The 20,951-nt window shown below is 38.5% G+C and overlaps 1 protein-coding gene across 2 annotated transcripts in view; it reads left to right on the top strand.

Annotated features, from left to right (window-relative positions):
• The first annotated feature begins 637 nt into the window (after nt 1–637).
• STAC (SH3 and cysteine rich domain) overlaps nt 638–20,951 on the top strand; it is a 73,193-nt gene continuing 52,879 nt past the window's right edge. For both annotated transcript variants that reach the window (XM_008493160.1, XM_008493159.1), the window contains exon 1: nt 638–754. In XM_008493160.1, the coding sequence (XP_008491382.1) occupies nt 638–754 (117 nt within the window). The remainder of the gene's footprint in view (nt 755–20,951) is intronic.

The following is a 20,951-nucleotide window of genomic DNA, read 5'->3' as shown; positions in this document are numbered from 1 at the left end:
GATTTTCAATATCAGGCTAACTTCAAACTCTGCCATCTCTACCTGTTAGAAGATAAAATGCTTCCAAACCTCACCCACACCTCCTGTCTCCCTGTACCTCCGTGTGTGTGTGTGTGCATGCGCGCATTACTTTCTTTCACTACTATGACAGCACATGCTCCTCCAAAGCTATTCACAGCATCAGAAATACAACTCCTCCCTCCGGTGCCCCGTGTGCCTGGCTCAGGCTTTTCTGCTTCGGCTCCCACCCCTCTGGTCGCGGGGCTGAGAGTCACGATTCTGCTCCACACCTCCGGGCTTCACGCAAAGGGGAGGCGGAGCGGGGAAAACACAGGAGCAGGCAAGCCACTGACCTACGGAGCCAGCGATAACTTACTCCCCTCGCAGCAGTATTACACAGGAGAGGGAGGAAGGAAGGAAGGAGGAAAAGGGGGAGGAGGAGAAGAAAAAAAAAAAGAAAAAAAAAAAAAAGAAAAAAAAAAAAAAAATCCAGAGAATTCTAGTCTTGCAAATGTAGTGAAACCGAGCAGTTGGAGTTCACTTGCTCGAGAGGAGCAGAGAAAGAGGACATTAAATGACAAAAGGCGAGAGAGGTCTGTAGCTTTTTTCCTGACAGTAGCAGTGCTTTAGAGGTAAAATGATTCCTCCGAGCAGCACGGCTGAAGTCAGCGTGGATAGTGTGGAGAAAGGGAATGAAGTGGAGAGCACAGAGCAGCCCCCCTCTCCAGCATCAACTACCAGCCAGGAATCAAAGGTACTCAGATAATGAGATGTATGGGGTTTTTTTCTTTTTTAACTCTTTGTTTTGAAAAGAGGTGCGTGGCTTTGATTTTTATTTGGAGTCCTGTGCCGGCAACAGTGGTCGAGTGCTCTGAGCCACCTCTTACTGCGGTGCCTGCTCTGCCACTCCTACTTCTGAATTCTCTGTGTCAGCTGGATAGCTTTGGAGTCTGAAGCAGGCAAATACCTGCCTTTTGAGATGGTTTGGTTTGTGGATTTTTGCTTATGTTGTCTTCTCCTTATTAGAGTAAGGGTCTGGGGAAGTGGTGGGGGCCGGGGGGGGGGGGAATCAATGCCAGTAGATGTTAGCTATTTTCACACCAAGCATCAGACCATTTAAAAGGTTGTGTTCATGGGTGGAAAGATTGATTTTTCTCACAGGTTCAAAGAAGAGAATTTTGCCTGGGGGCTTGGGGTGTTTCACCTGCTTCCCCTTTGCTGGCAGACCCATCCATGAACTTTCACTGTTTAATGAGCCAGCAGTTTAAATGGTCAGTGGAACAATTATCTTACAAATGCTACCTAGAAAAGAATGTTTCTCAGAGCCCTTTATTTCTTAATTCATATTTTAAATGTGCATCAATTTACTGAAAACCAACTTCCAGCTCAAATGACATGGCCTCTGAGTTTTTAATTGACTGGCAAAAAGTTTTTTTCTGCCTGACAGTATGTTATTTGGAAGATAGAGAAGTAAAGGAAGAGAAGAAGTGACCTTAGGTAATTATGTTCTTTGCAGCTTACTTGGATAATGTTCTTTTACTGATCTTCTATTACTTATGATTGATTGATACCATTATAGCACCTGACAGATCTTCCTGTGAACTTCATAGTGATGCTATGTGCTTGGTAAATACGTAAAAATCAGGAGGTCCTTGTCACTAGGAGCTTACAGTTAGGTAGAGCCTTAGGAGGGTACTTTGTGAGCAAAACATCTGTTTGACAGCAAAGGTTTGTTCTGGCTAGAGTTTAAAGGCAGTGGCTGCCTCGGTCTAACATAAGACTGCTCCCTTATTCTGCAGTTATAGTTGGGTTACTGGAGAGGGAGTCAAAATTATCTGTCTGTGTGGGTAGAGATCTGACGTGGGCTTTGGGATTTTTTATATTTTTTTAAATTTATTAGATGCTATACTTCAAGGAGGAGACCTAAGGTATTCCCTATGTAAATTAGCCTCTTTAAAAGAAAAGAGCTCTCCCAGCAGCAATAGCAGAGACTATTCACTATACCCATTCAGCACTACAGGGACACTGGTGCAGTCTTCCCATTTTATAGGAAATGAAAAGTAAACGGGTTATTGGTTTAACCCCAGGCTATAGAAAGGTTGTGTTGGTCAGTATATAAATGCCTCCCAAGACCACTTCTCCAGAAGTGCTGAATTGCTCTTTGGCCAGTGGTAAGCTCAAGCCCTGCAATGAGGACCCAAAAGTAAGGGGAGCCTCCACTGCACCAGCACCAGCTCCTGATGTGTGCTGGGCTGTTCACAGGGCCTGGTGGGCTGTGTTCTCCCTCTTCTCCCAGCTCTGGTCATGACTCAGTGCCTGGCAAGTGTTTATGGAGCTCGACATGCCACTCGCATCATCAGACACTTCATTACAATGGTGCTTGAGGGACTTTCCCACTGGGTCACAGAGTGCTTTCTTTGCTCAAGACAAACTGACCAGCCTGGTCAGTCCCAAACTGAGAAAAAGTGAAGCACTGCATGTGGTTTCCCTTCTTGTTGTTTGTGCATCCGTGTGCTTGCAAGGCAAGAGAACAGAAAGGCTACAGGCTGGTGTATAATCAAATGTTATTAACATCAGTTTTTCCAGTCTTGTGAGCATCTGAAGCAATACACTGGAACAGGCAAAAGCTATGATCTTGCAGCTGGTGCTGTTACTTGCATACAAAAAATTTAGTAAGCATCTAATCTGCATGTTTACATTTAAGAACTACAAATAGGATCAGAAAGCATGCTGTATTGTAATTTCAGTAGATGGAGTCTAAAGAACCTTCTGAACACTGATGATGAGATAAGCTTTCTCTTTTTGATCTCAGTGGATGGAAAAATTCTCAGTGATTTGATGAAGATGTTGTTTGAGGTGATGTACTTCAAAAGCTAAGGACTTTGGCAAAAGGCATAAGTCAGTCCGTGCTAAAGGCCTGTCTGCAAGCTTTTATCTCACAGTGTCCCCTGCTGAGGGAGACATCCTGTCATTAACAGAGGGCTAAGCTTTCTTCAGGTACTCTCTGTTGCTTAGGTTAACAGGTTCATGTCTGCTCCAGTTTCTGGGGAACAGTTTGTGCCCTATCTAATTACCCCACAATGACTTGTTTTTGTTGCAAAACACTATTAGGACTCCAAATGTAGGAACAGAAACAGCATGGGTAATAGCAGCTTCCCAAAATGAAATTGAAAACATTTGAGCAGAAGAACAATTTTGAAAAATGAATATCAAACTAATGTAGCAGTCCTGTGTAAGCATAGACACTTGTGATACATTGTCCCCTGGTAGTCCAAGATGCAGGTGAGGTTTTATCTAGCATATCTAGCATCAGACTACTTAGAAGAAGATGCAGAGGAGATGTTACAGTTCCTGACTAGTATGAGTTTGTGAGGCAGAACTTCAGGCTGCTACCAAGTAGCATTACTCTTGTGTTAGTGACACACCCTGGTCACAGGAAAGCAGCTCACTGTTTAATAAAGGCAAAATACTCCCACCACCATTTCCTATGGATTAGGAGCATATTATCAGGTGAGCACACCTAGATACAGAAATCTGAAAAACTGGGCTTTCATGCATGCCCTCCTGGCCACCTTGGCTTCAGTAATACTTCTCAGGAAGAAGAAATTAAAATACACTCAGTTCACCACATTTCTTGGGCCCTAAGAGCAAACCCACTTATGTGTTTTAAGTATATGCTTACTTTATGGCATAGTATATATATTACTGTATAACACAAATGTCTCTTCTTCATTGTGTGTCCTCAAGTACCTTATGTGTGGTACCTTCAGCATACTCTCTGATCAACACAACCTCAAACAGGTGTAACAGACCATCCTGTAGCACTATATGTGCTGCTACAGTGTTAAAAGCTCTGGAACTTGAATAGTTAAGGATATTGCAAAACCAATAATTATTAGATTAATTTATTGGCTCTTGAAAACATTTACTTCACGCCTAAGTGTGACCTGAGTTGATACTTGAAGTTTACTAGGAAAACTTTGGGAGGGTACCATACGAATACATGTAATTGCTAATTTTATTACATTCATATGTTTGCAGTTATGGCTCACACCTGTTTAGGTCCTTCACATCTGGCTTTCAAGAAGACAAATTACCAGTTTGCCAATGACTTTTGTAGATTTAGAGCTCAACGAGGGAGGAAGTCATTAGCTAATGAATCCTAAGGGAAAATTTCCTCCTCGTGGTAGCAATTAAAGGCACACTACACAATTGTACAATCACTAACTTAGCAATATAAGCAGGAATCTAGCAGCAGCAATCATGGATCATAATTCTGGTGTTTCTTATGTAAAACTACCTTGGAATTTAGTAAGAAAACTGAAATTTGAAGAAATACGTACATAAAGAATTATTTTCTACACTTGGCAATATTTATTTATGTTTTGGCATAGTTGAAACGTAACTCTGATACTTATATCCTTCTTCTATTTAACTGATATTCCTATATCAGAGGAAGGAGCCCATCAGCTGATTTCTTTAGGTGTGAATGAAGTCATTATTGCTGTATTGTGAATAATGACTGAGGGCATTCACAGGGAATACAGTATATCTTAGAAAATTCCTCTACCATTTTTAATTTTTAGGGGGAGCCTGAGCATCTGTGATGTTTAAAGTAAAGCAGGGATGGTCAGCACTGCTGTTCTTCAGGCTATCACTGCTTAATTTCAAATATGCTTAACACCTTTCTGACTCTCATACACCCCAGAAGGGGTATCAAGCCCCGGCCTTGCCACTGAAGGCAATCTCTCTTGTGGAAGTTACATATTTGTAGATATTAGTGTGTATCTGTGAAGAACACAGCTTTTCACAGCTTTTTTTTTTTTTCACAGCTTTGCCCATGTCCATCTACTTTTCATAAAGTCCAGCTATAGTTGTGATGTACCATGGTCACACATCTTTGGTATGAAAGCTTTAAATTTTTCCTCTGAACCAAAAATTCATGGACCTAATAAATTGCTTACACTCAGGACAGTTAGGCAAGTAGTTGAATAGCTGATAAAAATAAAAGCATTAAAAAAGTAAAAAAAAAAAAAAAAAAAAAACCAAGAAAAACCACCAACCCACTAGACATCCAAATCAGTACAGTAGCATCTGGGCTGTTTCTTTCACAAAATAAATGAGCCTGTCTTACTATGACACTTCCATACACTGACAATCTGATGGCCAGTGTTTAGGGAAATGCAGACCATTATCTTCAAATTCAGGTAGGGCAATTCAGGACAATTAGCACAACTGTTCAAACATGAGAGAACCTGATATTCAATACATAAGATGAAAGTTGCTAAAAAGTATAAAGCCAAGAAAAGGATTAAACATTGAAGTTCAATATGTAGAATTCATTTATGTATATCCCCACATTGCTCAAAAAGATTCAATTTATTTTTTTCCTCTATCCTGCTGGACCAATAGAGCAATATTGTTTATGTGAGGTTTCAAAACTAGGTGTTAATATTAGATAATGAATTAAAGTAAACATCCTAAAACAGTCTGGATTTTAATAGGATTGAATGAGATTTCAGTCATGTAAGATTTGTGCTATGCTGTTCAGCAGAGATCTTCCCCACTTAAAGAGTTAATACTTTATGAGGCTCCATAGATGGTTATTCATCAATTAATATTTTAAAAGGGCAGGGAGTATGGTGTACAGTTAGTGTTTCACTCTCCACACCAGTGATAAATATCCAGTATGTAAATGACTGCTGTAGTCTTCAAAGGAACACCAAACAGCTCTTAAAAAGTCTTGTGAAAGGGGAAGAAAAAACCAGTTCTCCTTAATCTTACCTCATGCCTCTGCATAATATGGTGAGTACATACTGTGAAGGTAAGATTAAAGGAAAGAAATAAGCTTTATAGTTTTATGTGTTTTTATGAAGTGTTAGAAGAAATTAAGTAAAAGAAGATTTCATTAAGAGTAGGAAAGTAATACCCTATCAATAATTCCTAGAGCGGACTACTTCTTATGGTTACATTTATTTTGACTTTTATCACTTTCTTATTCTTTTTCTGATTAAAACACTCCAGTATTGTTTTTGCTTTGCTATAGATCAGTTCCTACACACACTGAGATAGGCACATAGATATGTGATCAGTTAATTCTCTTCTATCTATATTTTTGACATTACCAAAAGGAAGACGATGTCCATTATCTATCAATCACTAAAGATGACTTAACTGAAATTTTTTGTGGTGAAAAAAATGGATTTACTAAAAAATACAAGTTTTCACTGAAAGAAAAGGAGTTTTTTTCAAAGATGGAAGACAGTCCAGTCCTAGTGTCTCATTCTCTTATGCTGTATTCTTTTTCTTAAAGTAATCTCATTGAATTCAGGTTTTACGGCTACTTTTAAAAAGCTCTCCCAACATTTGGGGTCTCTAATAGCTAAGGCCCTTCATTCCCTTCTAATTCCTATCTATTTCTGGCCAGCTTGTGTGGCATTGTAAACTGGATAATGTTGCTTTAACTTAAGACATCTCTTTTCCATTCTTGGTTCAGGTTTTCATCATGTAAGAATAGACATTTTTATTTTTTCCCACCCTTTAATTTTCTATAGTAAACAAGCCAGGGTGAAGAAAGATAAAATCTCCATTCTTCATCTTAATATAGTGACAGATCCATAGACCTGTTACAGGTTTGAATTATTTTTCTTGAATAAGGGTGACTCAATTTGTGCATTACTATCAACATGACATCTCTTACAGCATCCAGTGTATCCAGATCTCTTACTAATGCCACTTATGTTCCACTAACTTTCCCAGATACCATACTTTTGATATCTCCTAGCCAACCCCTTGGTCAAGCAGAGGTCACAATTGTATTTCTCTGTAATTTCCAGTAGATCCAGGATACGTTTGTCTGTCATCATTTGCAGAAGTTGGGATCGTGTCTCAGGTTCACAAGCTTGCATTTCCATAGCTGAACTTTCACAACATTTCCACAACACCACCCTCAAACCCCAGACCTCCTCAGTCTTGAAAATACCTCCAACCTCACATGAGAGGGAAACAGCCTCATGGCATGCCTAATCTTTACATTAAATTCAGTCATAAAATTAGAGACCAAAATTCACTCTAAGTCCAGTGTTCTTCAAAGAACTCCACCAACTCCTTCCTTCAACCTAGTACTTCTCCTTTCACCAGTACTCATTGAACTTCCCCTAAAATTTCTTCACTACTTCCCTTCTTCTCAATATTGGCTAATAGATTCCCTTTCCCTAGTATAGATAGAAATTTTAATGAATTCCTAATAGCCAAAATCTACGTTTGATCTAAAATATTTTCTTTGTCTAGAATATTGTTTATTTCATTCAAGAAAACTGGTCTAGGAGGATCTACCCTTTTTTGTTTTGTTTTATTGTTATCAGGTACTATTGAGGTTGGATCTAAAAATCTGTACAAAACTGAGGTTTGCTTTTCCTGTTTCTTGAACTGGACTTCTATTTTACTTTGTATCACTCCTGATTTAAAGCTTGTTAAGAAAACTTTTTCCTAGGCTTACAAAGTAAAACTTTGTAATGGAAATTATCAGGTTTCTTTTCTCCCTTTTACCATAGCAGACACATTGAATTGCCTTTTTTTATATTGTACCATTCATTTCTGGAACCTCTTTCCTATTATTCCTGCTATTTCACCCCAGGATCATTGTTCTGGGAAGAAAGTAAAATGAAGCGAGCCAGCCTTTTATCCCATCTTTATTGTACCACATCTTGTTTCTTCTTCTTTCCCAAGATATTATCCATTGATATTTCCTTAAATACCTTTTGCAAGGACTCGGTCAGCTTTTCTTGGCAAGTAACGTGCTTAGACTTAAGGAACTGTGCTTGAAAGGTCCAATGTTATTTGCACACCAGTTTTGGTTGGTTTGGAGTTTTTTTAAATTTCTCTCATTTCTCTCCCCACCATTCTTTGCTTATTGTTTTTCTCTTGTTCCACCCCAACACTATTTTCTTGCCTTTTCATTTTCCAGGTAGTATTAATAGATTTGTTTTGAAGAAGTTCTATGCCTCTTACACATTCAATCACACCCAGGTATCTGACCGTTTCTGATCTAATCTGATACCTCAAGGCCAGCAAAGGCCAGGGTTGTTCCACAGCACTGGTCATCTGCATTCCTTAGTACTCAGTGCTTCTTGGCAGATGCAGTGACTTGCTTACAGAGCTGTGCTGCTTTCCAGACCACTGGTAAGACCTTCCTACCTTCAGACAGATACTATCTGGGGTCCTTTTTTGTCACATTCCAAAGTGTGATGTGATCTAAAATATATCCCTAGGGAGCTGATAGTACTGGAGGCTTGGAATTTCTTTAAGGGAATGTAGCACATCAAAGGTTATCCTCTTGAAATCCAAAACATGGGTTAGAGCTTCATTTTTCCCTTACACTTTATCTAACTTAAAGAGAGGTAAATCATAATCACCTGATGGAAAACTTTAACTCCTTGTATAATGAACATTTCTCCTAATGCCTCCCTGAGCCATTGCTGGATATTTTGATAGGTAGACTTTATATTTGGTAAATTTATGCTTGTATTTGTCAGGCTGAGGACCAATCTTTCAGATGTGAGCATATGAGTTGGATATTATTTATACAGTAGTCAGTCCTTCACAACTTCCAGTTGCATAGGGAAGTGGTCATTCAGTGTTACATGAACATTGCCTATTCCAGGCAAACTTTATGTGTTCATAAGAAAAGAGGACCAGCTGTGAAAATGAGAAATCTATGAGTGAATGACTGAAATAACTTGTTTTTCTTTGACATATGTCTGTTTGAGGAACCTTTCTTGATTTGTAGACTAACTGATAAAATATGTGCTCTTTGTCAGTGAATTCTTATTAGAATTCTTATGTCTTTGGCATCAGCAATTAAATATGACAAATGTCATGTATATTTTCTTATTTATTTTAAAAAATTAAATCTCATCTGTAATCTTGTATAAGTGTGTCTGTCATAGAAGTTTTCCCAGAGACAGGTCAGTATTTCTTAGTTGACCTGTGTTTAACCCGTGAGAGTAGTTTGCTAACCACTGCCAAATGGAAGTGTTACAGGTCAGGGGCTGCAGTGGTAAAACTTAAAAATTCCATAGCATGAATAATTGTGAGAGGTGTTTCCCATCCCCATGTGGCTGCAAGTTCAATGTGTAATTGCAGACAGAGTCCTTTAGGCAACTAACAGTGACAACTTGAATGCTTTTCTTTTATGTAGACAAAATATGCTCCAGTTCCGAGTGCCATTTAAAAGCTTTATTAAAATACCACACAGGCATTTTAGCACTCTAGTGTTCTGAATAGAAAAGCAAAATGCAGCTGACCCATAGTAGCTGATGATTAGGTTTAATTCAGAAAGAAACAAAATACTACAAAATTTGCATCCACAAAGCTATTTACATCAGCATTTAGAATTGGGGTTTTTTAGCTTATTCATCAGTGCAAGACAAAAAAATGTATGCTCTGGAGGTACAGCTCAGGTGAGAGAGCCAAGTCAACCAGACAGGTTTTTATAGCATATTGTTGAGTACGCTCTTAGAGACAGACTTCCATCTCCATTACCCTGATATTTAATTTCATTTGTTTTGACAAAATTTCCTTATGCATAAGGAAGGGAGACATCAGCTTTTGTTGGCCAGGAGTCAGATTTTAGGCATGATGCAAATAAGTCACCTCCTCAGACATCACATATATAGGTGTACTATTCATTATTGATTTGCCAGCATGTTCCCAGCCAGTTTAAATCCTGTGGTAGTTATTCTTAAAACCAGAATGTCTTAAGATTGAACTGAGAGGCTAAAAACCATGACCCAGCCTCTCACTTGCCTCTGTGTATACTCAGGATGTGAAATGGCCTTGGGACTGGGCATTTCTCTATCACAAGTGAACAAAATATACTAGACAAAATTCAACATGGTAAACTCGGCAGAGCACCACTGACTTTTCTGATGCTAATTTGAGGATCCAGTTTTTAAGATGTTCAGGTCAGTGTGTTTTTAAAATGCACCTACTATTATCAACCAGCATCAATCAAGGCAAAGATCCAGCCTGTTTGTGTTGTACTGTACATGTTTATATTATTTATAAGTGCTTGTAGCTCATTTCTCTTGTGTTCACACATCCTCTTTTAATTCAAATTATTTAATTAAGGAATTATTTACAAATAAACATAAGGTGATTTGTAATGACTTGCTAGCTGTTTCAGGTATTTTTCTTTGCTTTTTTCTTTGTTTTTTCTTTTTTCATTGTCTCACAACTTCTGATTTTGAACAAATGTTGAATTTTCCTGATTGTGTAAGCTTTTGTCAGGTAGCTTTTCCTTTTTGCAGTCAAAAGAGGAGAGAATAGCATCTTAGATTAAATTGTACAGCCTCACCTGCAATTAGAGACCAGCTTTAAGCAGTTAAGCTAGTTCAGTCTTCCTGTGTTATAAGTGGAACATAGAAATTGTTTCATCAAAGATGATTTAAAGGAAAAAATCTGTTTTATGTGCTCTGAATTTGTCTCTCTGAGGGGAAATCTCTTCCATTTACCACAGCTGTTACAGCTGACTTTAAAGCTTGAATTTAAGTAGGGTGAACACCACTGTGGATCTGCCAGAGTGAGGTCTTGAACCTTGCCTACAAAAACTGGTCAGTCATCTGTTCCCCTGGCAGGTTAGTCTGTCTGAATTTCCCCTCTGCTGTCCACAGCTCTCTCAAAGACATTTTGAAAGGATGCTGTTGTTTTTTTATGTCCATGTGGAACAAAATTATTCAAACTTTGAAAATTTTTGCAAAGTGGAACTGCAGTTTTCCAGCTAGCCCTATAATAGAAAGTTATGCACCTATGACAAAAAGAGAGAAAAAATGTGAGTCCATCCAGGCTTCAGAATGGGAAGTGATGCTATTAAACTGTAGTCACAAAATGAATCATGTACCTGTTTCATGAAGTATGGGTACGATGAAGTCTTTGGCAAATTCACAGCAGTTATAGCTATCTCCTGTAGTTACCTGTAATGACAAATGGACTTCACCCTCCTGACCATTAAAGATCCTGGTGCACAGTTAACTTTCTTGCTGGCTTATCCACTCACTCTGGCTTTCAATGTTTCTCTCTTTCCTCTCTGTTCCTATTGTCACCCACCCACTTTTATCCAGCACCAGCGTCTCTGATATGAAGAGCCAATGCAAGGTCTGTCTTTACCAGAAAAACTTCCAGGTTTCCAAGCTTTCCCAATTTTAAAGATTTCAGTTAAGAAAGTGGATACTAGTTCCTCTCTTAGGGGAAATGACCTTTTATAAACACTGTAAGTATGTGGGCACTCATACCATAAGTACACTTTGAAAAAGGTAAACCCAACAGTTTGCACTTTCTCTTTCACCTACACCCAAGCCATACTTATTTTATTCACAAAGAAGTGCCATAAGCTCTCTTCTTAGTCTCCCCTGTCATCTTAGTCCTCTCCTTTCCACATAGGCAGTTGAAAACCAGTGCAGCTCAGGAGATCCCTTTTCAAATCATAGAATCATAGAATTGGCTGGGTTGGAAGGGGCCTCAGAGATCATCAAGTCCAACCCTTGATCCACTACTGCTGCGGTTACCAGACTATGGCACTGAGTGCCACATCCAGTCTCTTTTTAAATATCCCCAGGGATGGGGAATCCACTACTTCCCTGGGCAGCCCATTCCAATGTCAGATCACCCTCTCCATAAAGAAATTCTTTCTAATATCCAACCTAAACTTCCCCTGGCACAACTTAAGACCGTGCCCTCTTGTCTTGCTGAGAGTTGCCTGGGAAAAGAGACCTGTGACTGGAGGGATTTTTTGCTCCTGTTTCCTCAGCACCTTGGGTTTCCACAGACTTCCCTGAACTGCAATCCTGCACTCCAACAGCACTGGATTTTCTAAGAGTTCCTGTCTGATATCCAAGAAAAATGGTTTGGACAAATGATTCTTTAGAGATTATGAAAGCTTAAATGAATGCCAGTAGCTGTAACAGACCTGCTTGAATCTTGCTACAATGTGGATAATTTAAAAGCATTTCACAAAGGTTCAAAGAAATAACAGTCAAGCCTTAAAACAAAAATCTTAACAGTATGATTTGCCTCTGAGGAGAACTCAGCTATGACTAAATGCTGGCCATAAGAGGTAGCCACTGAGTCTGATCAAAAATGTCAGACCTTTTGTTTAACAAGATGAGAAATCCAACCTATTTTTTTCTGGCACTGTAGGGAACATGCTATAATAAATACAGTATTCCTGAAGTAGCAGTAGAGGTAATATCATTTGGTCTTTGCTACCAGCTGCTGAGATCTAGAAAAAAAAATTTCTTCTTTCCATGAGTTACCACCCCTCCAGTGCAGTTGTACTCATAGTCACTGTTGCATATAAAAAAATAAAACCAAACAACTGACAGTAGAAAATGAATATAAATCTCAAAAGTTAACACTGTGTTTGCACTTCAGTTCAGCAGTGGCCAGGAGCTCTGAGTCTCTCTGTAATATGTCATATTCCTTATAAGTCTGTGCCACTCTGCTGATACCAAGAACTGTATTTGAAATACTCTGCAATAGACTAGGCTAGACAAAAGGAGATACTTTATGGAAATTTCCCCTCTTACCCAAGGTTCATATTCATATTATTTAAAATCCTGTCTGTCCTTTCCTCTTCCTTCTATTCCCCTGTTCTCCTGCACGCCTGAATCCCTCACCGAGCCCCATGCAATGTGCTGTTCCTTTTGAAGTCACTGATATTTTTGTCAGGCAAGGCTTCACAGTTTTATCTGGTTCCAGATTCCTCACTTTCCTATCAAGTAAGTAACTCCTATTAAATCTGTTGGCATCTTACATCAGTGCCATCAGCTCTTTTCTCTTTCAATACCAAAAATATGAACTTTGTATATGCTTCGTTTATTAAGTGATCACAACCTTAGAGCAGTGTTACAAGCTTCTTACTTTTTTCCTTATTATTAGCTGTTGTGTGCAGGTTTTCATTGGCAACAATTTGACTTTAGAGGATCCTGAGGGACTTAAACAAAGGTATTTCAACATTCAGAAATAATTTGTCACATTTCAGAAGTAGTTAGTCTTAAATTCTCTACCTTTCTGTTTGTGGTATTCTGTATGTGTATCTTTTCGCACAAAGGTAGCTATCTCAGTATAAAACCATATTTTTGCAACTCAGGCAGTCAATTTAATCTTGAAGCTCTGATAGAGGTAATTTGCAGCTGGTGAGGATAAAAATAAAATGGTTTTGTTTTGCAGGGTTATCTTGAAACAATAGCTGGCTAAAGATATTCAGCAGCTTGGAGGTGTAGGGAAAAAATATAAAAGAATTGGCTGAGCCTGAGGCAAAAGGAGTCAAAAGATGTATAATATATCTCATACATAAAAACTCTTGCCAATTAAAATCTACAAACATATGTATTTACATCATCAGGTTCTTAAAGCTGTGTTTAGGACTTCAAACATCTTCATGAAATACCAAGTGAGTGGTAACTCTATGTCTTATATATGACCATATCATCATCAAGTTAAACAGATTCTTCATGTGGACAGTTGCCCTGGTCTTTATGTAGGACACTGGATGCAGTTTTTGCTGGGCATGACTAAGATATAGTAACAAGTAGACAAAAAAGAGAGAAATACTTTCTTTTCTAGTAACAGCTTCCTTAGAAACTGATACTACAGGCATAATTTTCCCCAAAATGATTTGGTAATACTTTCTGAAAATCAGAAAACAACTACAGTAGATGTGTTGAAATGGCTAAATGGATGCTTTAAGCTGCACCTTGAGAAGAGCTTTAATGGAAAATGTGCCAGATCTGGACTGGATCTAGAAATAGGCAGATCTCTGCCACAGTGGACAGTAAGATAACTGGGTACAGAACAACTAATAAGGAAGATGTTTTTACGCAGATGTATTTATGCAGAAAAAAACCTAAGTGACACAGCATTTATTACATGTCTGGTAGCTGCCATAGGACTTTTGGGCTGGAAATATGAGATGAAGGAAGGTTGGTGGGTACCCATGTGAAGCATAGACAAGGCCAGAGGAATTAACTATCTTTGCTCGACCTGTGTTGTCAGCTCTTCACCCACATCCAGGACTTCAGACCAGAGTGGTGTCAGGACAGCATCGTGGCTCTGCACCAGGACCATGTGGGTCCTGTCGGACTTGTGGTGTCAGAATAGGCAGTGCCAGGGTGGCCACACAAACCCTTGCCTCCAGAGTGGCTGGTTAGAAGCAGCATTCTGAGGGTGGGACAATGTCAGTCTTTGGGAGTGGAAAAGATGGAAAATTTGCAAAAGTAGCAAATTTGGAAAAGTAGCAAATTTGCTACTGGTTGCAAAAGTATGCACGAGAAGGGGAAGGGGACTGTGAAAAAGAAAAATTGGAAGTAAACTAACAAACAATATTCTGTAAGGCTTAAGCTCTTACCTCATCTCCTGCTGAGAAAAATTGGAAATGGAAAGATGGAAAGAGGCTGTAAAATTTTGATCTGGTTATGAACAGGCATCAAAGAAGATAATGAAGAAAACCGTGGCACCAGAGAGACAGAATATCTATGTTTTGGGGCCTTTTTTTAAGGCAATAGCCATATAGAGTCCAAATTCTGGCATTGTGTCTCTGGGTTTTACTTTGACCCTAAAATGAGATAATATAATCTCAGAGTGGAGGTACAGTTGCTAAGTAAGAAGTTTGGGCAGAATTCATTCACACAAAGCATGAATTTGAAAAAAGTGTTTAGGAAAGACAAAAGAAGCAAGAAACATAGGTGTCCCCTTGGATCTATATTTGGCTGTAGAGGTGCAGAGATTGGCAGAGATGGTTCTAACAGTTAGGAGGGAAACAAGAAGGGTTGAAAAAGTCAACCAGGTAACAGGGTGCCAAATGGGGTCAGATCTTTTTCACACTGCATGCAGAAAACCTTCGTTTTACCGTAGTAAAACAGTAAAAACAAAGTTTTCATTTCAAAACAAAAATTTAAAAACCCAGCAACTCAAGCAAACCCCAAGCCTTTACTCAGGAAACATGCTAGCTGAAATGAGCAGAAGCTGGCACTAAAGCAAAGACTTAAGGATTTGGCCCCGTGACAGAACCTTTGTGGTAGAGCTGAGCACTTACGTGTTTTCATTGCAAAGTAATTTTAACTGCGTAAGTTTGGAACCCCAGAAGCAGGAGTGGAAACACTGACAGAATATTAACTATAACAGCTCCCAGTAGATCTCAGTCTTCCTTTTTTGTTTTAAGATGGTACAGATGTCATTATACGATATGTAGGATATAGTGTTGGTGTTGATTTTACGCCAGTTAGTGTCAACCTCCCTGCCAGATGTATTTCTGTATTTGCTTCAGGAGAAATACTGCCATTTAAAGTATTATAAAACTGTTCTGGTAAGAAAATAAATTTTTTAAAAAGGTAAAATAAATTACTGAAAATTATTACTATAGGTAGACAAACAGTTTTCTAGCAGAACACTTTTTTTTAAAGGTCCAAGGGCATTGTATTGAGCTTTAATTTCTCATAAGATAAACAGTGGAAAGTAGTGATGCACATTTCATAGGTGGACAGACATGAGAACAGTCAAATATGATTAATATTACATTTGCAATCGTATTTACTGTGGATTACTAATGAGAAGGAAAAGAAGTAAAACTCAGGCCCTATTACTATTATTCTTGAAGACTCTCAGCAGGTCTGCCACTGTAGCTTCCTTTACCTCAGCAGGGTTGCCCGGATTTACATTACTCTGAAATCCAGCCTTTTGATCTCCAGATGTCATTGTGCCACTTCCACTGCTGCAAAGATTAATAAATGACTAAATTGGGAGTTACCAAAGGGAAATCACTGTTCCATTTAGAAACTGAAATGAAAGAGAGATATCCGAACAGGGCAGCATAATGCAAGATTCTCAGAAGGGACCTCAGACATAACAGTACAAATTCCTTCTATGTCAAGAGGCAAGAAGTAACCACTTGTGTACCTCATCCTAATAGGGGACAAAATATGGAGACGACTGGCTGCTTAGTAACCAGATGCCTGAGGTGAAACCCAAAGTACAAAACAAGATGTAAATGCATACCCATCTTGAAATTGAAAGTACAGGAGGATTTAAAAAAAAAATATATGGAAAGACTATTCGTAACTATCTCTTGCTTTCTTCATGAAGTTTCCTGTTGGTGTCAGGAGAAATGACCAGACATAATTCAGTTGGCCAGGGCCTGAAAGAGAGACAGGAGCCATACAGAAGTTTGCAGCTGATTATTCTTTCACCTTTCATAACCTGAATTATAACACTTCTCCCAGAGCTGGAGCCACCCATGTTGGAACAGCTGTCTAGCAACAGGGAGAATATAATCCTGGGCACAAATACAGGATTTATAGGCTTTGCTTCTGAGAGGAGTGGGTCTCATTTTGCTAGGTGAGGCAGGAGAGGAGATCAAAGGAACAAAAAACATTTTCTAATCCCAATATAAAACAAGCAACAGGCTTTGATCCTACCTGAAGTATTGCTTAGTTTTCATTTGTAGCATGTTGTGATTTATCCAAGTGTTCATGAAGGAACAGGAATTAATGATTGTTGAGCTCAACAAAATATACCCAGTAGATCTTACTTTGAGAGTGTTAATCTGATTTTCATGAATTGTATTATAAACTTCAGAGGTTCCTACTCTAAAGGTTCCCTGAAAAATCTTGTGAGTTGTTATCTTGAAATGCTGCAGATCTGGGAGAGATTCACTGTTTTCCATCTCTGCTAGAAGCAGACTGGACACAGCCCATGGTTGAGTAATATTGCAAGCACTTTCTTCAAATTAAACTTGAATCAAATCTGTTAGGAAGTTTGAAGAAATACAAACAGAGACTATATGGAGGAGAACTGTATTATCCACTCTTTTCTTTCTAAATTACTTTTTCTAATATATCTTAGGTAAAAGAAAGTAGGAATGCACCAAAATAGGGCTGTTCAAAACCACAGCAGCAGCAATGTTGTTAGGTGTAAAATTCAAGAAATTTGGCTGAATAAACAAATTTTTAAATATGTTGGGCAGAGGGAGATTTTACATAGCTTTTCTAAAAGTGCCTAAAAGTTTTCTGAATCTGACATGCATGCAAGTATCGTTACATCTATTTTGGATATCTTACCTCCTTTTTATAAACTATTTTAATCTGTTTAATTAAGTCTTTTGAAGTAAATATGAAAATATATCGTCAGGGAACATAAGATGAGCTCAGGGGAAGTCGCAGTTGTTGAGTATCTAACACTATGTTAGATGTAAATGAATAAATGTAAATGATAGTAAATGGTGTTTACTCCATTTATGCTTTAAAACTAAGTCTACAGTTCTGAATATAATGGAGACAAAAAATTGTTTTCCCTGAGATTAGAGGGCAATTGTTACAGTTAATAAATTCTTGTGTTTCTTCAAAACTATCATTCCCTGGGCTGCATTGCTTTGTCCTGACACATCTTATGCTGAATTTCAAAGTTCTATAACAGAATCTGGAGCACAAGGGAGACTTTTTCATATTTTCAGACCTTAAAATTTTCAGCACTTTATTCCTGGTTGTCCCACATATTTGCTAATCCTTCTGTCTTACAATATTAGAAGAGACATACCAAACACTACAGGATAATTTCAAACCAGCTTCAGGGACTGTTGTTGAGAACTAGATAAATTTTTCAGCTTGGTTTAAACTAAAGCAGAGAGTAGTACAGAATGAACAGGTTTGCTTAGTAAACATACTATTTATCCACATGTGCAGACTGTACCTCTTGATAATATGGAGGTTTGCCAATTGGAGATGCAAACTCATAGCTGCCAAGAATTTAGTACATCATGAGAGGGCTGAGAAGGTGTGATTCACAGTGGTGTTTCTTGGGAGCATCCCTTCACATTTCATGCTTTCAGACCCTGGGGCTCTTGCAGGGATTGTTCCTGTTATGCTCTAACTTGCCAGTCAGAGCATTTCATTTTTGGTAGGACTCTTAAGTATGAAACAAAATCACAGGAAGAGCCCTGCCTGGTAAGGTTTGTATCCTAAAAAGGTTTGAGTATAAGTGAGTGGGTTTCAAAAACAGTATAGGGCAGGGAAGAGAATCTGAGGATGATGAAGAGAACAGTGAAAGCCAACCAAAGTAGCTGGAGGTACCCAGTAAATCAGTAACAATATTATTTTAGGTATCATGGAAAATGTCTTCCTTTTGACTAGTCAAATTACAGTATTTGAGCAGGCAGATTATTTATTATTTATTTCTTTACAACAATAGCAAATATGTTTGTTCTAATGCCAGCTATGCAATCTGTTTGGGAAAATACACAAATATAATATGTAGCAGATTCTACAATAATGAACACTTCTTATTTGTCTGTAGGGGATTAAAAGGATACACCTTCCAAAAAATGTAAATGTATGATAGAACCAGATTCTCAGGTTGCATAAATCAGCTACAATTGAAGAAATTTTAGCTATCTCAATTTGTACTATTTGTACTTTGTGGTATTTGTACTATTTATTATTTAGAAAGAAGGTGGAAAAGGAATCATCTTTGCTCACAAATTTTATCACGAATGCTTTGCCAGTAAACAATACCTGAATATAAGACATGGTACTTATCTGATCAGCAGGCAAACACATGTATTATTTATGGAATTGCAGGATGGCTTTGGACGTGTAGTATTATTTTTACTCATAAAAATGCCGAGGCTGTTGCCTTGATTTTTTCAAATCAAATCTAGGGACATCCCCCCGCACCCTCCCCTTGTCTGTGATCAAAAATAACTTACTTTTGTATCTCTCAGTTTAAAGAAGAAACTTATTAGTCATCATGCTCACAAAAAGCAAGTACTTCTGTTTGAGGTGGTCCCTTGTTTGCTCTTTATCAGCATAGCCAGCTAAAGCCCAGCAGTGCTGCCAGGCAAGCTTACACCCTGGTAACATCAAGTCTTTCAACAAGTCTAGTTAACATCTGAAGTATGTTCTGAGGATTGCTAATACAAATTGAATGCTCCTTGACCCATCAAACACATGGTACTCAGTAGATTAGATGGTATTCATCAAGGTTTTTTTCCTTTCCCTTATTTGAAAGGCTTTTGGTCTGAGTCCCTTTTGTTAATATCCCATGTACCTGATATGCTCTGTAGTGAATCTACACACCACCATCTGGGTCCTTTGTGTCTAAATCCTTCTTTTATAACAATGTGAGAGTCAAGTAATTTGGAAACTTTCTCTTAGAAACTGAAAAAAGAAGAAATGCTTACTTACAGAAGATGGATGTTTATCGCACAGCAGAGTGAAATCTGCCAATAGAACATTTTTATTCTGCAAAGCTAAACAAAATAACTACATTTCATAAGAATTCCAAGAATCAAACTGGCCTGAGGGCTCATTCCAACTCTGTTAATGCCCTGTATTATTTGTAATCTATCTAATGATATTGTTAACACAAAAGAGAAAAGTAAGCATTATCTTTTTTTTATTCCTATTATTTCTAGTACAGCAGCAATACAGCAGACAGGTGATGTCTGAAAATGAGGGCTTGGTTATATGGTCTGTAAGTAAAGTACAGTTGATAAGCCTAGTTAATTTTTTCGTTTCTACTGGAAGACAGGTCAGAGTAGAAATGCATAAGAATAATTTTCCTTCTGGTCTCACAGTGTGCAGGAACCTCTGCTGATGACAAGGATGGTTAGCAGTGGCTGAGAAGAGAACCAGAGCAAGCATGTTGGGAAATACACTATTGCAGGCAGAGTCCAGGAGGGTTACTCTGACTGGGAAAGCTGATGGCCCAAACATAATACAATAAATATGACATAATAAAACATGATTTAATATATATAATGTAATGGAATATAATAATATACGTTTTGTCTTTGTAGTAACCATCATTCACACTCACATTTGTGTATAGGGTGTGGAGGAAGGGAGGGTTTTCCAGAGCTTTGAATGGTCAGAAGTTGTGATGAAGTTGTGCTAGAAAATGATAATGGCATAGGTGACACCTAACACAGCATTGTAGTTTAATTTGGGAGTGTAGAGTTTTTTCTGTTCTATATTAATATAAGGAAGAATTTTTTCACTGTGAGGGTTACAGCACTGGCACAGGCTGCCCAGGGAGGCTGTGGAGTCTCCTTCCCTGGAGACATTCAAAGCCCACCTGGATGAGTTCCTGTGTGACCTGCTGTAGGTGACCCTGCTCTGGCAGGGGGGGTTGGACTTGATGGTCTTTCAAGATCTTAGTTCCAACACCTAACTTTCTATGATTCAAAGCAAATCTCCCAGTTGCTGCTGCTCACCCCACTTTTGTCCATATTGTGGTGTATGGAGCACAGGCTGCATCACTTTGAGGTTTGTTTGTGCTCCAGGTGTGGATGTCAGGATTAACAGGTGGCTCTGCTGCAGAGTTCTCTTTGCCCTTAAATGCATATGGTGTGTATGCTCTGTCCTCAACAGCCCTTGTTTCACTCTTCAGATCCACTCTTACTGAGCCACACTGAATGCTGGTGTAGACAAACTGGAGAGATAAGGGAAAAAATGTTTCTAGATATGAAGTAGCAGTTAGGAGCCTGAATAAATTACTTTTTGCAGGCTGGACAATTATCCTTTGTAATTTCAAAAGCTAGGGATTATATTCATATCACAGATATCTTTCCTACTTCCATGGGATGTTCTTAAGCCAAAATTTTAAAAAAGAGTTGTGTGCTTCCAATGCTTAAGTCAAATAAAGTCTTAGTGAGGAGAGGTGCATTTACCATATTCATATCAAAATCTGTGGCACCTAGTTAACACTAAGAATGAATTTCAGTAGCTGTCCTTTTGCTGCTTCCTGTTTTCTGGTTATAATAGCCAAAGAGTATTAATATAAGGGAATTAGGAACAGAGGAGGTCCTGATAAGGTGTGGTTCATCTGAGCTTCATGATCCTTTGAAGCCTGAACACTCAGTAACCTGGAGGGAAATGGAGATTTTGCTGGAAGATACTGGG

This window comes from Calypte anna, chromosome 2 (assembly GCF_003957555.1).
Source record: "Calypte anna isolate BGI_N300 chromosome 2, bCalAnn1_v1.p, whole genome shotgun sequence".
Taxonomy (NCBI): domain Eukaryota; kingdom Metazoa; phylum Chordata; class Aves; order Apodiformes; family Trochilidae; genus Calypte; species Calypte anna.
Note: the sequence above shows the minus strand (reverse complement) of the source record. Positions and strands in the feature narration are given on the sequence as shown.